The sequence below is a fragment of the Vulpes lagopus genome, chromosome 11, assembly GCF_018345385.1.
Source record: "Vulpes lagopus strain Blue_001 chromosome 11, ASM1834538v1, whole genome shotgun sequence".
NCBI classification, from domain to species: domain Eukaryota; kingdom Metazoa; phylum Chordata; class Mammalia; order Carnivora; family Canidae; genus Vulpes; species Vulpes lagopus.
The window spans coordinates 38,130,795-38,145,516 of NC_054834.1; the positions used below are offsets into that span (position 1 = coordinate 38,130,795).

The following is a 14,722-nucleotide window of genomic DNA, read 5'->3' on the forward strand; positions in this document are numbered from 1 at the left end:
TGATCCACACGGACAAAGTTTTAACATCTTCTTTAAATAAATAATGAATAACTAGGAGAGGAAACAGAGGAAGAAGAGAGAACGGGAAGGGGAGAAAGAAGAACCCTGGGGAAGGGGGAGAAAGAGGAAGACAGAGAAGGGAAGGCAAAAAAGTAAAACAGAGCATCAAGGAGGCAAAGGACCTGTTGGCTGAGAGCATGCTGTCTGTCCTAGTCCCTCCAGCTGCTATAACAAAGATGGCATAGACCAGGTGGCTCATAAACAACACACATTATTTCTCTGGAGGTTGGGAAAATACAAAATGAAGGTGCTGACAGATTCCATGTTTGGTGAGGGCTCCCTTCCTGGTTCACAGACAGCTGTCATTTCACCATTTCCTCACTGGAAGAAGCAACCAGGGACCTCCGAGGGTCTCTTTTAGGAGGGCACTGGTCCCATCATGAAGGTTCCATGCTCCCATCCCAGTCACCTCCCAGATGACTCATCTCCCAATCCCATCACCTTGGGGGTTTATAATTCGCCATACAAATTGGGGATGGAGGAGGCACAGACCTCCCGGCCATAAATGTCTAAGACAGGAAAGACACTAGGGAAGATGACCCCAGATTTAAGGGATTTGCAGATTGAAAACCCCATTCCAAAAGGAATATATTTACATTAAGCAAACAGAGAACAACACATTCTTGCTCAGACTCTCAACCCTATTGGTACATGGTTTGTTAGTCTCTTCAGCCGCCTCACACCTTCACTTGCTTGGTCCTGTGCCCTAAATATGTCTAGAAACTTAGTTCAGGATCCTCCTGCAACTTCAGGTATTGAAACCCCTTGATTCAGGTCAATCTTCAGTGACAATTAAGGGTGTGTAGGAAAATTATGAAAGGAGAAAGTATTATTGTATTTCTGGTTATGTAAATGACATGGCCAAAAAGGAGCCAGCCCAATTCTTTCTCAGCAAACATTAATTTGAAGAATAATATTTCTGATTCAAATACACACGAACACGTAAAAAATGGCTAATGCGAATTTACATTTTACGCTAGCACATTAGTGCAAGCTCTAAAATGCCCATCCTCTTGGAATAGTTTTCTTTCGTCTACTTAATGCTAATTGTATGAGAAAAGCACATCAAATTCCTATTCTGAATAAAGGGAAATAAAGTATCTGTTATAGAGCAGGACGTGGCTTCAGTCTGTTGGTTTTGTAAATAAAGCTCATGATTACAGTGACTATTCCATGGCAGCTATAGAGAGGGAAAACAGGAAATATAATGCAGAAAGCCCGCTTCAATGAAAAATACTGTAAATTGAATTTGACAGCATTTGATGGCATTTGATTATTCTAGTCACAGCCAAACAATGATATAAAGAGTAATATGAAACAGAATGTGTTACTGCCTAGCAGACTCAAAAGCAATAAACCTTCCTCCAATGTGACACAATCACTTCACAATCATAATTGTAGCCTGTTTGATACCTCTGAGTACAGCAGAAGGGCACTGACTGACATAGATACATTTTGTTTTTTATTTAAAGTGAAATGAAAATGGCGCACTGGGGCTCCAGATACAATCGTTATATTCACCTACATAGGCATGAATCACTTGGCGGTTATTTCAGCTGAAGTTTAAATGTGCTTAGACAACAACAATATCAAATTTTTCTTAGATAGCTGCAAAAAAAAATCAGAAATTTGTAAGGACAGAAATAGAATGTAGACACATAGTTCTTTTTCATTCTGGGACTACATGGAGCCCCTTGTATAGTTATGGCCACGAGCCTGCAGTATTTCTGGGGAGGTTATGGCATGTAATTCCTGCTTCATCATTTGCCTCCTCTTTCTTGTATCTCCACCAAAGGAAATACACTTAGCTCAAACCAAAGACGGGGTTTGGCCTAGGCAGATAGTTTCATTAAATTGCAGGAAGCCAACTTGCCAATGCCATTTTGAAAATACCTGTCACTCTGCTCCCTCTAACCCCCTAAATCACTTCTCTTCAGTAATTTCCTTCCATTGTTTAAAGACTGCCCCTAGATACCATCCTCTAGAAAAGCATCTGCGCAGATAAAGGGGTGTTGATGACTTTACAAAACAAAACACAATAATCTAGGAAGGATATGATTATTAATGCGATTGCTTCTGTTCTGTTTACCTGTTACTTTGTTATTTGATCTAGGCTACTTTGATCACTAAGGTGAGGAGCTACAAAAGACGTTTCTGACAATAGGGACAACATTGATGCTAGTGTTGTGCAACCTGTTTATCCATGGAGTATAGACAAGGCCATCTTGGGCATTTACTTTCTCCTCATAGCACATCTGGATATTATAATAACAATTTTTCAGTATTCTCCATCTTATATCTGTAACTTTGTAAATGGAGAGATCCCTCCGCAAAATCCGACTTCTAACCACAAAATTCACCAAATATTTTTTTCTTAGGACCTTACAAAACACTTAATGAAATGAATTCCCACTATTTTAATAGAGACAAAATAAATACAAAGACTGATTGATGTGCCGTAAGAAAAAGATATATACAAACACCTTCTAAACACCTTAAAAGTAGAAAAGAATAATGAACTCTGAGTATTTAAAGAGTAAGATTTTGAAGGGTAAAATCTGAGATGGTTTGGATGGTTGGTTGAAATGGGAGAATATTCCAAGCAGGGAACCACAAGTAATAATCTTCTAGAATGAAAAATCAAGCCGATTGAGTAAAGTAAGAAAAGAGGGCATTGACTCAAAAGTGAAGGAATTTTTAAACAATCAATTCCTGTTGTGTGGAAAGATAGATATGGAGATAGGCAGATAGGTGATCAATAGATGATAGTTCAATAGATTAGATAGATAATAGATGATAGATAGATAGATAGATAGATAGATAGATAGATAGATAGATAATGTTCATATCTACTGTGAGATCTGAGTCCTATTACCAAAGACCTTTATTATAACAGGAAATAAAAGTCAAACTAAGCAGATAAACCAAAAAAGAGAAGTATAATATGAAAAATATTAATATTTACCAGAAGGTTTACAGGAAAGAAGGACTCTTTTTTGTCTGGAATATTTATGGAAGAGACTTCATTTATTCATGGATGAAGCTGATACCTTTGGGGCTTGGCTTTACAATATAAAAATTTAGTGACTTTTTAGAAATACTTTGGATGGAAAAAAGTTTAAATGGGACAGAATATTACAAAGGTTATATATCCTTTCTTTATGACTTATCCAAGGCATATAAAATTTCCATCAATAAAAGTAACTACTGTTAATTTTAATATATATAACATTTCTGCTTTTTTATAGTTTCCCTTACATAAAAGGAATCATATTGTTCATGCTGTTCTCCAATTTTCCTTGGGCATTTGAATGTACACACACACACACACACACACACACACACACATACCTCATTTATTTTAATGACTCAACTATATTATATTATATGGATGTATGTCAATATTATTTAACTAGTCCCCTACAGATGGCAAAATAAGTGATTTCCAAGTTTTCATTACAACAGTAACTCTCAATTAAATAAAATCGTAAAAAAAAAAAAAAATACACCTCATACACCAAACATCATAGCTTAGCCTAGCCTATTTTAGAGGTGTTCAGAACACTTACATTAGGCCTACTGTTGGGCAAAATCATCGAACACAAATAATGTTCTGTGTTAGTTTTTATTTGATAATATTTTTATAAATTTCATAATTTTACAATACATTCTAGTTTATGCTTGTTCAATAAAAAGAAGTGTTGAACATCTCTTTATTGAACACTGTACTAAAAGCATAAGCCAAAATGGTTGTATGTGTACAGAAGGGTTGTAAGTGTGTCAGCTGTTTACCCTGTGCTCATGTGGCTGCCACTTGCTGCCACTGCTCCGAATTCTAAAAGAGTATTATACACAATACTGCTATCCCGAGAAAAGATCAGAATTCAGAATTTTGAAGTACAATGTCCACTGAATACATATCACTTCCACATCACGATAATATCAAAAAATTATAAGTTGAGCCATCATAACTTGGGGACTGCCTGTACTTGTGTTTTTGCTCATCCATATTTTCTAATTATTTTTCACAATGAAAGTATAATGAGATGTGATAAAGACAAAATAGTAAATTCAGGTAGTCCAGCTGCAAATCAATCCTCGCCCTGTTTATGATTTTCCTATTCCTCTCTTTATGTGAACATCATCATCACTCTCTGTAGCAAGTTCTGCTTGGGAAAGAGAAATCACAACAGTTATTTTTAACTGAAAGAATTTAACATACGTAATTGTTAACTAGTTGTAAATTTGTTAACTAGGTAACTGGAAGGATAAAAAGTGAACTCTAAGACATCATGCAGGTGGCAACTGCTGGAAACAGCTACTGCCCTTGGAACTGAGGCAGCTAGAATTCTTAAAACTCAGTAACTAGAGGGGAGCACACCCGCCACCCACCTATGCTGGGACCCAGACACCTGAGGAGGAGGCAGCTTCCAGCTGATGCAGGTGCCTGGGGAGAAGGCACGAGATAAAGCTAGTTTTTCGAAGTCTTGTTAAAATTTCATACTCAAACTTCTCGTAAGGAGGGAGGATTTGTTACTTTCAGGGTGAAAACCCCTGGCTGGAGAGATGCTTACATAAACAGCAAGCAAAAAGGAAGCAAAGAGTAAGACACCAGGTCCTTTTTCCTTTCAGCTTTCTGAGCTCCCTCTGGCGCCCCCTATTGGCAGCTCAACATGGACTCAGCCTGTAAAGCAGAAATGCCACTGCAGAGTCCCAGCTCCACGACCATAAAGCCAGATCCAGAGGGAAAGCGTTATTGCTTAGAGACAACAACTTAATAATGGGCACATTTTTCTTGTTAACCAGGTTTCAGAGAATTTTGGTCTGTACTTGTCAACCAGTCTGTCATCCCGTCATTGCTTACACAGTATTTATTGTTGATTATAGTGTGTCATGCTTCCCTAGGGGCTGAGAATATATAGGTAAGTAAGAGAGAGTCTTCACCTTCAAGGGGCTTGTGGTATGGTATAGGAGATAGAAAAGAAAGAAAATATATTACGATAGAGTGTGACAAGTGAATCAATAGAAAAAAAGACAGCACATAGAAGACCGATCAAAGTCATGGAAGCATGAACCATCATGGAACAGAAGGGAACTATAGGCAAGTATTTGATTATGACTGGAATGTAAAATGGAATAGATATCGGGAACGTGACGCTGGAGTGGTAAGCATAGGCTAGTTGCACGGCAAATCACTACCATTTTAAATGGGATTAAGTCTTAACATTTTTCGATTATCTTTGACATCTCCTCCGCCAACATCACAGTATCTACTCATTCCACGAAGCTGGGTGGTTCAACCTGCACATGGTATTTTGTGAATCACCTGTGTTTGCATTTCCTCTACCACCAACTGTAGTTCAGGATGCATCTTTATTCTTCCGTGGTCTGTTGAAATGACCTCTTGACTGTGTGACTAACTACCTGTTGTCATTCCTATTCCAGGCAGCCTTTATATGATGGCTGGATTTGTCTTCCTAAATGCAGCTTTGGGTGCCATTTCTATGATAACTTTGTATCATGTGTTACATTTAACCCAGTGACTTTCACATGCATAATTTGATATAATTTTTACAAAAATGCTGGGACATTATACCCTATAAGGTTATTAACTCCAATTTACAAAGTGAAATGGAAACTCGAGAACACAGATGAGTTTTGTCCAAGGTCATCTAATCAGGTGGTTGTAGGCCTAGACCTACAACCTATCTCCTTGGACTACAGGTATTTTGGGTTTTATATTTAAATTAGTATCCTTATTATTCTTCATAAGGTGAAGGTGGCAGTTTCATAATCTGAAATTGCTAGGGGAAATGAACTGAGTTATTGGATTTTGCTCTGATTGTTTCTGAAGACAAGTGCCGAGAATTGTTGCAGGAAATAAAGGGGTAGGGAGATTTTTTAAGGTTATACTACAGTAAGAAAACATGAATATGAATCTCTTTTTATGGTTCCTAGGTTTAATACTTATCTTTGTTTTCTTCTTAGTGTTAAGCAACATTAAATTAACTCTAGTTGGAAAGGGGCATTATCAAAGGATCTCCCAGATGAGTTTAAGCATAGAATAATCATTTGGCTATTCAGAGAGAACTGACAATGTGGTTTCCCCAAACACAGACTGTTCAGGAGGCAGCACTTCCAGTTAAATGAACAGTTGAAGCCTAAATCTTAAATAAATTAGGAATAAGTGTGATCTACTTAAACTCTTCAGTTCAAAGTTTATTCAGACCTAAAGATATTACATTTTTAACATCATAGATGGAGCATTCATCTCAACATAATATTAATTTATTGAGTATTCAGTGGTGGCAATAAATACTTAACCAGCCTGCATCCTTTAATTGTTTTGGTAGAGAAACTTTGAAGCTGACATAGTATTGCACAGATTTTTAAAATGCATGCTTTCAGGCAATTTTTAAAAGAATGTCACAACCACGGCTACCCCTCAATGTGGGAATTCAGGAGAGTTTAATAAAAATTAATTGAATTGTCATAGAAAGGTTGAAGCCAGACAAAACAGACAATTTTATTTCCCCATAGAAGTTTTTGTTTGTTTGCTGTATTATGTTCCTTGCAAATACCTTTTAAAAACTCACTGAGAGGAGTCCTTGGCTGTGAGCCCTGTGGTCCTCATTAGAATGGATCCCTCCCAATGACACACCTGGTACCTCATATCTGCAGCAAGCACAAAGGCCAAACCCTGCAAACCTACACTGAGTGCAGAATCTGGCCCACGCATGGTAGCAAGGAATAATGAGGTGGGTTGCCGAAACGTAATTGCAGGTCACCGAGAGGTATCTATGAAGCCTCTATAGTCTCCAGCAGGAGGTTTGTCATTGCTCATGCTTAGGTCATTGTGATTTATCAACTTGAGGATCATCAAATCCCCAAAGCCAAAGATTTTAAATATCCTGCCTTTTTTGTGAGAGGTACTGTCATTTACTTTGCCTTAATAACCCTTTCCATTTTGATGGTTAATCTCATATGGCAGCATGTGACTATCCTGGCATCTGAAGAGTATGTTCATTAAATACTCCTAACGGCCTGGAAAATACCGCTTTATCCATCAGTGTCTATCAAGCACAGAGGAGAAGCTAAATAGGAGAGGGTCATCTCTTGGGTACATTCTTCCCCAACATAGAATACTACTCTAGTATATAAAAAGAGTTCATAGAAATGAGGCAAAAATGCAGAAAAGCCATGGAATTACATGTCTTTTGGCCATTTGTTCAAATAGTTACTGAATTTACTGGCCTCAGATGCTGGGAATATAGAAATAGACCAACCACAATTCCTCAGGAACCCCCCCCCACTTCTGGTTAGGTCTTCATCTTATCAGATTTTTTTAAATTTTTTTAAATTTTTTATTTTTTGCATCATGGTTTTATATCCAGATGAGCAAATAACTGTTCCAAGTGAAATAGCAGGTATTTGGGGCCGTACTAACAACTGACAATTCTATCTCTCTTGCTCAAATGCTTAATGCTCTATATGTTGAGTACCAAAAGAGCATGTGTGGGCCTTAGTTTTTATATCAGTCAAATCTACAGATGAGACTAAACAATCCTTTTCTCAGGTACTTGAAAGAATTTTTTTAGCATACTCTGCATTTTACTAGGTCTTGGAGAAGACATCTAAAAGGAATTTGACTTTTGCTTTTTAAAGATGTCTAGAGCAAATTCATATTATATAATTTATCAGGGGTTTTTTTCTTTAATTTGCATTTAGCTCTATCTTCTCCATTCAGCCATGAGTTCCTTTAGAGAAGGAATGTGTACCTCTGCTCCTAGTATAATGCGAAGTGCTTATTAAGTGCTCGATAAAGGTATATTGATGAATACAAGAAAGAATGGCCCTTACTTGGAAGGGTTATAGCTTAATTAAAGAAGAGAAAATTCAGAGGATGAGAAAATGCATGACTTGCAGGATGTGAATTTAAAACATTTTTTAAATATCCTGGAAGCAGAGGCAAAATGACATTGTGTAAGGTAAAAGAGAATAAGAACCATGGGCTTCCCGTCATCATTCCTCATCCTTCAGTATGCTAGTCAGGGCTTTATCGCACAAAGATCTTGTGGTTCCAGGAGCAGTGAAAGGGTCAGCCTCAATGTGCAAACATTTTGCAAGACTCTGCATTAATTTGCTACTGTCCTGTTGACCAGTGAGAATCATATGGCCAAGTTCAGAGTGAATATGGGAGCACATTAGCAATAGACATGGATAGAGGGAGACAAACAAATTGGAATACTTACTACAATCCATCTACCCTAGAACAGTAAGAATTCCCAATAATATCAACTTCCAATAATTCTGTATAATGTAATTTCCAGTTGTGCAAAAAATAAAATTGTGCAATGTAATGCATGTGCACATGTACACACTTGCATACATATTCATAAACATAGAAAGATCCAGAAATATTTTTAAATGTGGTAATAGTGCTCACATATGTGCTTCTGATTTTTTAAAGTTTTTAAATAATGTGTGTGTTTCCACATATTGCATGTGCAATTTTGTTAAGGAAAAACTTCTAAGGTATACAATAAAATGTAATTATGGGTGGTGTTGCACTGTCTAAATGTTTTTATTTCTACTGTGGTTTCCATGTCTTCTATGAAATATGAACATTCTTTAGGATTAGCCAAATATATATAAAACCAAATATATATTTATATATAAAATATATATATTATATATAAATATATATCTAAAATGTATATTATATATATATAATAAATATATATAAATATATATACATATATAAAACCTACTCTTAAAAAAATGATACTGAGTCAGGATCTCTCATGTACTCTTCCCTCTGGTCTTATTATGACAACAGAAAGGGACAGCTGAATTGACAACAAATTTTCCCGAAAAGCAATTTCTTATGTGCAAACCTTCTTTTGAAGTGTGCAGCTGTCCCTGATTGCCTTCCTGGTTTCCTTTCAGACGTCCTGCTGGCATTGAAGAGGAGTCCCTTTTGTTTGTCTGGTCGGAAGGAGCCCTTGAATTCACAGATGCCTCAGATACTCTGATGCCGTTCACGCTCTATGAATACCGGGTGAGAGCCCACAACTCCAGAGGCTCAGTGGAGAGTCTGTGGTCATCAGCAAGGACCCTGGAAGCCCCACCTCAAGATTTGCCAGCACCTTGGGTGCAAGCCACCAGTGCTCATTCAGTTCTGCTGAACTGGACAAAGCCAGAATCTCCCAATGGCATTATCTCCCAGTACCACGTGGTCTACCGAGAGAGACCAGATGATTCAACAGTTAACATCTCTACTGTGCACGCTTTCACCGTGATGGTAAGAACTTAGAAAAAAATAATAGCAGATACCTAGATTATCTGGTTAATATGTTGACATGGATTTTTTTTTATCCAGCTTATCGTTATTCTTTAGTTACAGTTTAAATATATTAAAATATTTCACATGTGAAAAAGAGGAATGTACTCATGGGGAAGATGCTGAACTGAGTATAATAGATATTGGAGACTAGTTTGCAGGCCACAATTAATTTGTATTACCTCAAGCAAGAAAGTGAATCTCTCTTTGCCTGATTTCTAAATCCATGAAATGGGGATACTAAATATGTCTCTGTATACCTCATGGGGATGAAGCACAGATAAAATTAGACAGATATAGATGCAGATTCAGATGTAGATACAGATACAGATATAGATACAGACTCAGATCAGATATAGATAGATGTGATATTATTGGCTCTTTGAGAAAAAAGAAAGTTAAACTTCTAGATCTATCTGGATAATATGTAGATACCACATGCACTATAACTTAGTAGTGATTTTTCTGGGCTGATCAGCTCTGACCCATAACACAATTTAACTGAGTTCACTTAGTATCTTCTGAGAACTTTCTTTATACCTGGCATAGCCTGATGTTCTATGGGAGATATATGGAAACAGGGTGATTCTTCTGTTAGGGAGCTTTCTCTTTTATAATACTGCAAACATGAGAATACATTTCTATGTTGCCAATCTAGGCATGCCAATATACCTGAAGTTTATCCTACGGAGTATAGCATTTATCAAAATATCTAAATAATACTTAGCAAAAATACTTTAGTGAAAATCCAAAAGAATGATTGCAAATGAATAGTTAAGTAGAGTATTTTCTCCCTATCCTTATGTTCAATTTTTTTCACATGACTAAAAAATAAGCAGTCTGTGAATTAAGGAGATATTATTAAATAAACTTTTATTTTATTTAGAATTCGGAATTGGTATATTTTTATGTGACATTTACTTATCTTTAAATATCTTTCATATTACATCTTCCTAGAGCCTTCACTAAAAGCATTAGAAGCAGTCCTCTTAAGACCGGATCTTTTTTAGTTGTTATGTGATCCGTGGAGAAATCTATGACTTCTCACCATATCCTTGGAATTCTTTTTTTTTTTTTTAAATTAACTTTTATTGGTGTTCAATTTACCAACATACAGAAAAACACCCAGTGCTCATCCCGTCAAGTGTCCACCTCAGTGCCCGTCACCCATTCCCCTCCAACACCCGCCCTCCTCCCCTTCCACCACCCCTAGTTCATTTCCCCGAGTTAGGATAGGAGTCTTTATGTTCTGTCTCCCTTCCTGATATTTCCCAACATTTCTTTTCCCTTCCTTTATATTCCCTTTCACTATTATTCATATTCCCCAAATGAATGAGAACATACACTGTTTGTCCTTCTCCGATTGACTTATTTCACTCAGCATAATACCCTCCAGTTCCATCCACGTTGAAGCAAATGGTGGGTATTTGTCATTTCTAATTGCTGAGTAATATTCCATTGTATACATAAACCACATCTTCTTTATCCACTCATCTTTCGATGGACACCGAGGCTCCTTCCACAGTTTGGCTATTGTCGACATTGCTCATAGAAACATCGGGGTGCAGGTGTCCCGACGTTTCATTGCTTCTGAATCTTTGGGGTAAATCCCCAACAGTGCAATTGCTGGGTCGTAGGGCAGGTCTATTTTTAACTCTTTGAGGAACCTCCACACAGTTTTCCAGAGTGGCTGCACCAGTTCACAGTCCCACCAACAGTGTAAGAGGGTTCCCTTTTCTCCGCATCCTCTCCAACATTTGTGGTTTCCTGCCTTGTTAATTTTCCCCATTCTCACTGGTGTGAGGTGGTATCTCATTGTGGTTTTGATTTGTATTTCCTTGATGGCAAGTGATGCAGAGCATTTTCTCATGTGCTTGTTGGCCATGTCCATGTCTTCCTCTGTGAGATTTCTCTTCATGTCTTTTGCCCATTTCATGATTGGATTGTTTGTTTCTTTGGTGTTGAGTTTAATAAGTTCTTTATAGATTTTGGAAACTAGCCCTTTATCTGATATGTCATTTGCAAATATCTTCTCCCATTCTGTAGGTTGTCTTTTAGTTTTGTTGACTGTATCCTTTGCTGTGCAAAAGCTTCTTATCTTGATGAAGTCCCAATAGTTCATTTTTGCTTTTGTTTCTTTTGCCTTTGTGGATGTATCTTGCAAGAAGTTACTGTGGCCAAGTTCAAAAAGGGTGTTGCCTGTGTTCTCCTCTAGGATTTTGATGGACTCTTGTCTCACATTTAGATCTCTCATCCATTTTGAGTTTATCTTTGTGTATGGGGGGAGGGGCAAGATGGCGGAGGAGTAGGGTCTCCAAGTCACCTGTCCTCAACAAATTACCTAGAAAACCATCCAAACATCCTGAAAATCTACGAATTCGGCCTGAGATTTATCCTTGGAATTCTTGTTCTAAACTTCACCTGAAAGCAAAATACTGAAAAATAAACTAAAAATGCTGAAAAACCTTTGACAAGAGCATTCTAAATGAGATACCTTAATTTAAATATATTTTTATTGAAGGCACCAATACTGCAATAATTAAGCCTCTGATTTCACAGTATGACTTTCAGAGGCCTGAGCCTAAACATGCAACCTCCCAAAACAATTCTATTGGAATTCCCTTGTGGAATACCCTCCAAATCATCCCTTCATCTCACAATGAAAGATTTAAAGTATACAATGAACTCTGTCCTATATTTAATCCACCAGGTTCTGTTTTTATCACACTAAAAAAGTTCCCAAAAAAGAGGAAGACCTATGGCCCCAAGCTTTTCACATCACATAGCCCTTGGTACATGGGTCCTGGCAACATAGCTTCTACCTGGCAGCCCAGTGTTTCTGTGCTCTTCCATTTTCTGAAGAGTAAGCCTTGTGTAATGCTAAAGAGAATGATCAGGAAAGAGTAATATTTCTGCAACCTATTTTTTAATGTTTGAATCTGTGTGCATGTTCAAAGTACCCCCATCTCCAAATCTGGATCTTTGGCCCAGAGAATCCCAAGAAAAGATTTCATTAGAGTCATGAGGAAAGGCCCCATTTGAGGTTTTTAAGCAATCAAGGACTTCTGTAGAGCAGTCGGGGCAGTGTTCAGACATGGTTAGTGGGCCAGATTTCCAAGGTGGTCCCCTGCCCTCGTGGTCTCCTGACTCTTTATGGGCTGCCAGCTTTGAAAGAAAGAATCAGAAAAAAATAAACCATTGTCTTTGAGTTTCATACATTTCTATGTCCCAAGAGAATGTGTTCAAGCCTTTTTTTTTTTAAAGAGCCTTTTTCTTTCTTCAATAAGAAAAGGGTACTACCATTTAATTCCAATTTCTCATCATCAGAGAAGGATGTTTCTTTTATCCTACCCAAATCCTTCCTCTTGTCACTTAAGTCCATCCCTTCCTGTTCAGAACAGCATGACTTCTCTAAACCAGAGCAATGAACCTTCAGGGTCGAGAACAGATTATTGACAATTCAATCCAATTTGGCAAATAGTCATTGAGCACTATATTCAGTATGCCAATACTCAATACCATGGTCAACTGTGTTGTTGAAGGCTACCATGAGACTGGGCCCCTGGGCAGAGCAGAGACTGAGGGGAAGTTGAGTAATCAAGTCTGAGGCACAGATTATTACCGCGGAGCATTTCAGATTTCTGAGTTTCTGCTGCTCATGTTCTAATGATTCCCTTTTAAATCTCTCTCTCTCTCTCTCTCTCTCTTCCTCTCTGTCTTCCTGGCTCTACTTAGTATTTCTCTAACTCCTGTTTAGCTCATGCTAAACATCTTTACTGTCACTTTCCATGTCTGTGTTTGCCCTAGGAAATGTTTCAAGTTTTGTTTCACTGACCACTTTGGCTAAAATTCTCCAGGGCAAAAGAACTACATTTTCAATTAATTGGTGAGGCGCAGAATCCATCCCTACAATTGAAAGATTACAATTTAATCCACAGACTTGCAAGAGGTATCACTAAATAGTCTCATTTAGTCTCCTGTTTATTGGGATCCTATCTCTGCATGAGGGGCCACCAATAAATTGCCTGCAGTGTAGTGCCATCCCTGGCTTGTCCCAACGTCCCCCCAGAGTTGTTTATAGACAGGTGGACGTTGCTGCGAGAGCCACATAAAACAGGTGCAATGGATGCATGAATCCTCTTGATGGTGGCAATGGATGGAGAAATGGCAATGGGGGCCCTCCATGGGGGTGGAGAGCATATGTGTTGGCAGGAGCAGCAGCAGCAGCAGTAGAGGCAGCAGGAGAGAAGAAATGGAAAGAGCGTGGGTTTTAATGTATCACCAGCTTCTCTCCCAACCTCATGAAAAGTTTCATCTCCCTTTGGGCCCAAGTAGGTTCTTCGAAGGGGAAGAGAGAGATATCTTGATTCCTAGGATCTCTTCAGACCAATACTCTCCACTCCTGAAAACAAGCTTTAAGTAGAAGTCCTTAAACTCCCTTCCCAATTAGCTCTGTGATGAATTGTGCAGTGTCAGGAGAGAAACTGTATTTAGCCTTGCTTGGCATGCAAGAGTTCCATGGTGGTATTTACAGGGAACGCTCCTGGCGAGGTTGGCGATACTGCTGCCACCATTCAGATTTGTTTGCTTTTCCTCACTGGCACCTGCCATCGCACTGGCAGAAATAACTTGGGATTTAAAGGCAAAGGTGGTTTACCTGTTAGTCTGTGCTCTCAGTATATCCCTGCTTACCCCGCAGGGTTATGAAACATCAAGCCCAGATCACACCTTTGCCCAGTACCCTGAAAGATAGATGGTACTTCACTCTCTGTGTAGAATCAAGCATACGGTGCTGAGGGGTAAGCAAATTAGATGGGTCACTAAAAGTTGGCTTCCAATATGGAAATAAAATCCAGACCTACAAACTCTAGTTTCTAGATTTTCATTGCCAAACTTCCTTGCCCAAAGTCAAGGAAGAAGTATTCAAAATTTTCTCTTGTGGTTGTCTCAAAGCTCTTTACCGTTAAGTAGATATGTGGGCGGGGGGAAGGAGATGCTTGTTTCATAATTGCCATATGACGGAGAGTTTGTGAGTAAATTGATTAATTGGCTCTTAATGCCATGTATTTTTGGCTTAGTATAATGTAAAATATTATTGCTTCTTACATATGATCTTAATTAATTGTAGCTCTTAAAATCTGATGTTTCTTAGCCTTTTCTCCCCTTATTTATAACACAATAGAAATGCTCTAGGAGATCTAGGTATCTAGAAGGACTCCTTTGGTGACTATCTTTCCAAAATGAAGAAAAATTTGGTAATAAAAACAATTACGGTACTTTTTATATCAGTTTTATGAGCTGAGATGTTCACCTTTTATA

At 38.0% G+C, this 14,722-nt stretch overlaps 1 protein-coding gene across 1 annotated transcript in view; it reads left to right on the forward strand.

Annotated features, from left to right (window-relative positions):
• Positions 1–14,722, forward strand: part of USH2A (usherin) — a 689,554-nt gene that overhangs the window by 581,507 nt on the left and 93,325 nt on the right. Inside the window, exon 60 of the mRNA XM_041722698.1 lies at positions 9,010–9,364. Coding sequence (XP_041578632.1) covers positions 9,010–9,364 — 355 coding nt within the window. The remainder of the gene's footprint in view (positions 1–9,009; positions 9,365–14,722) is intronic.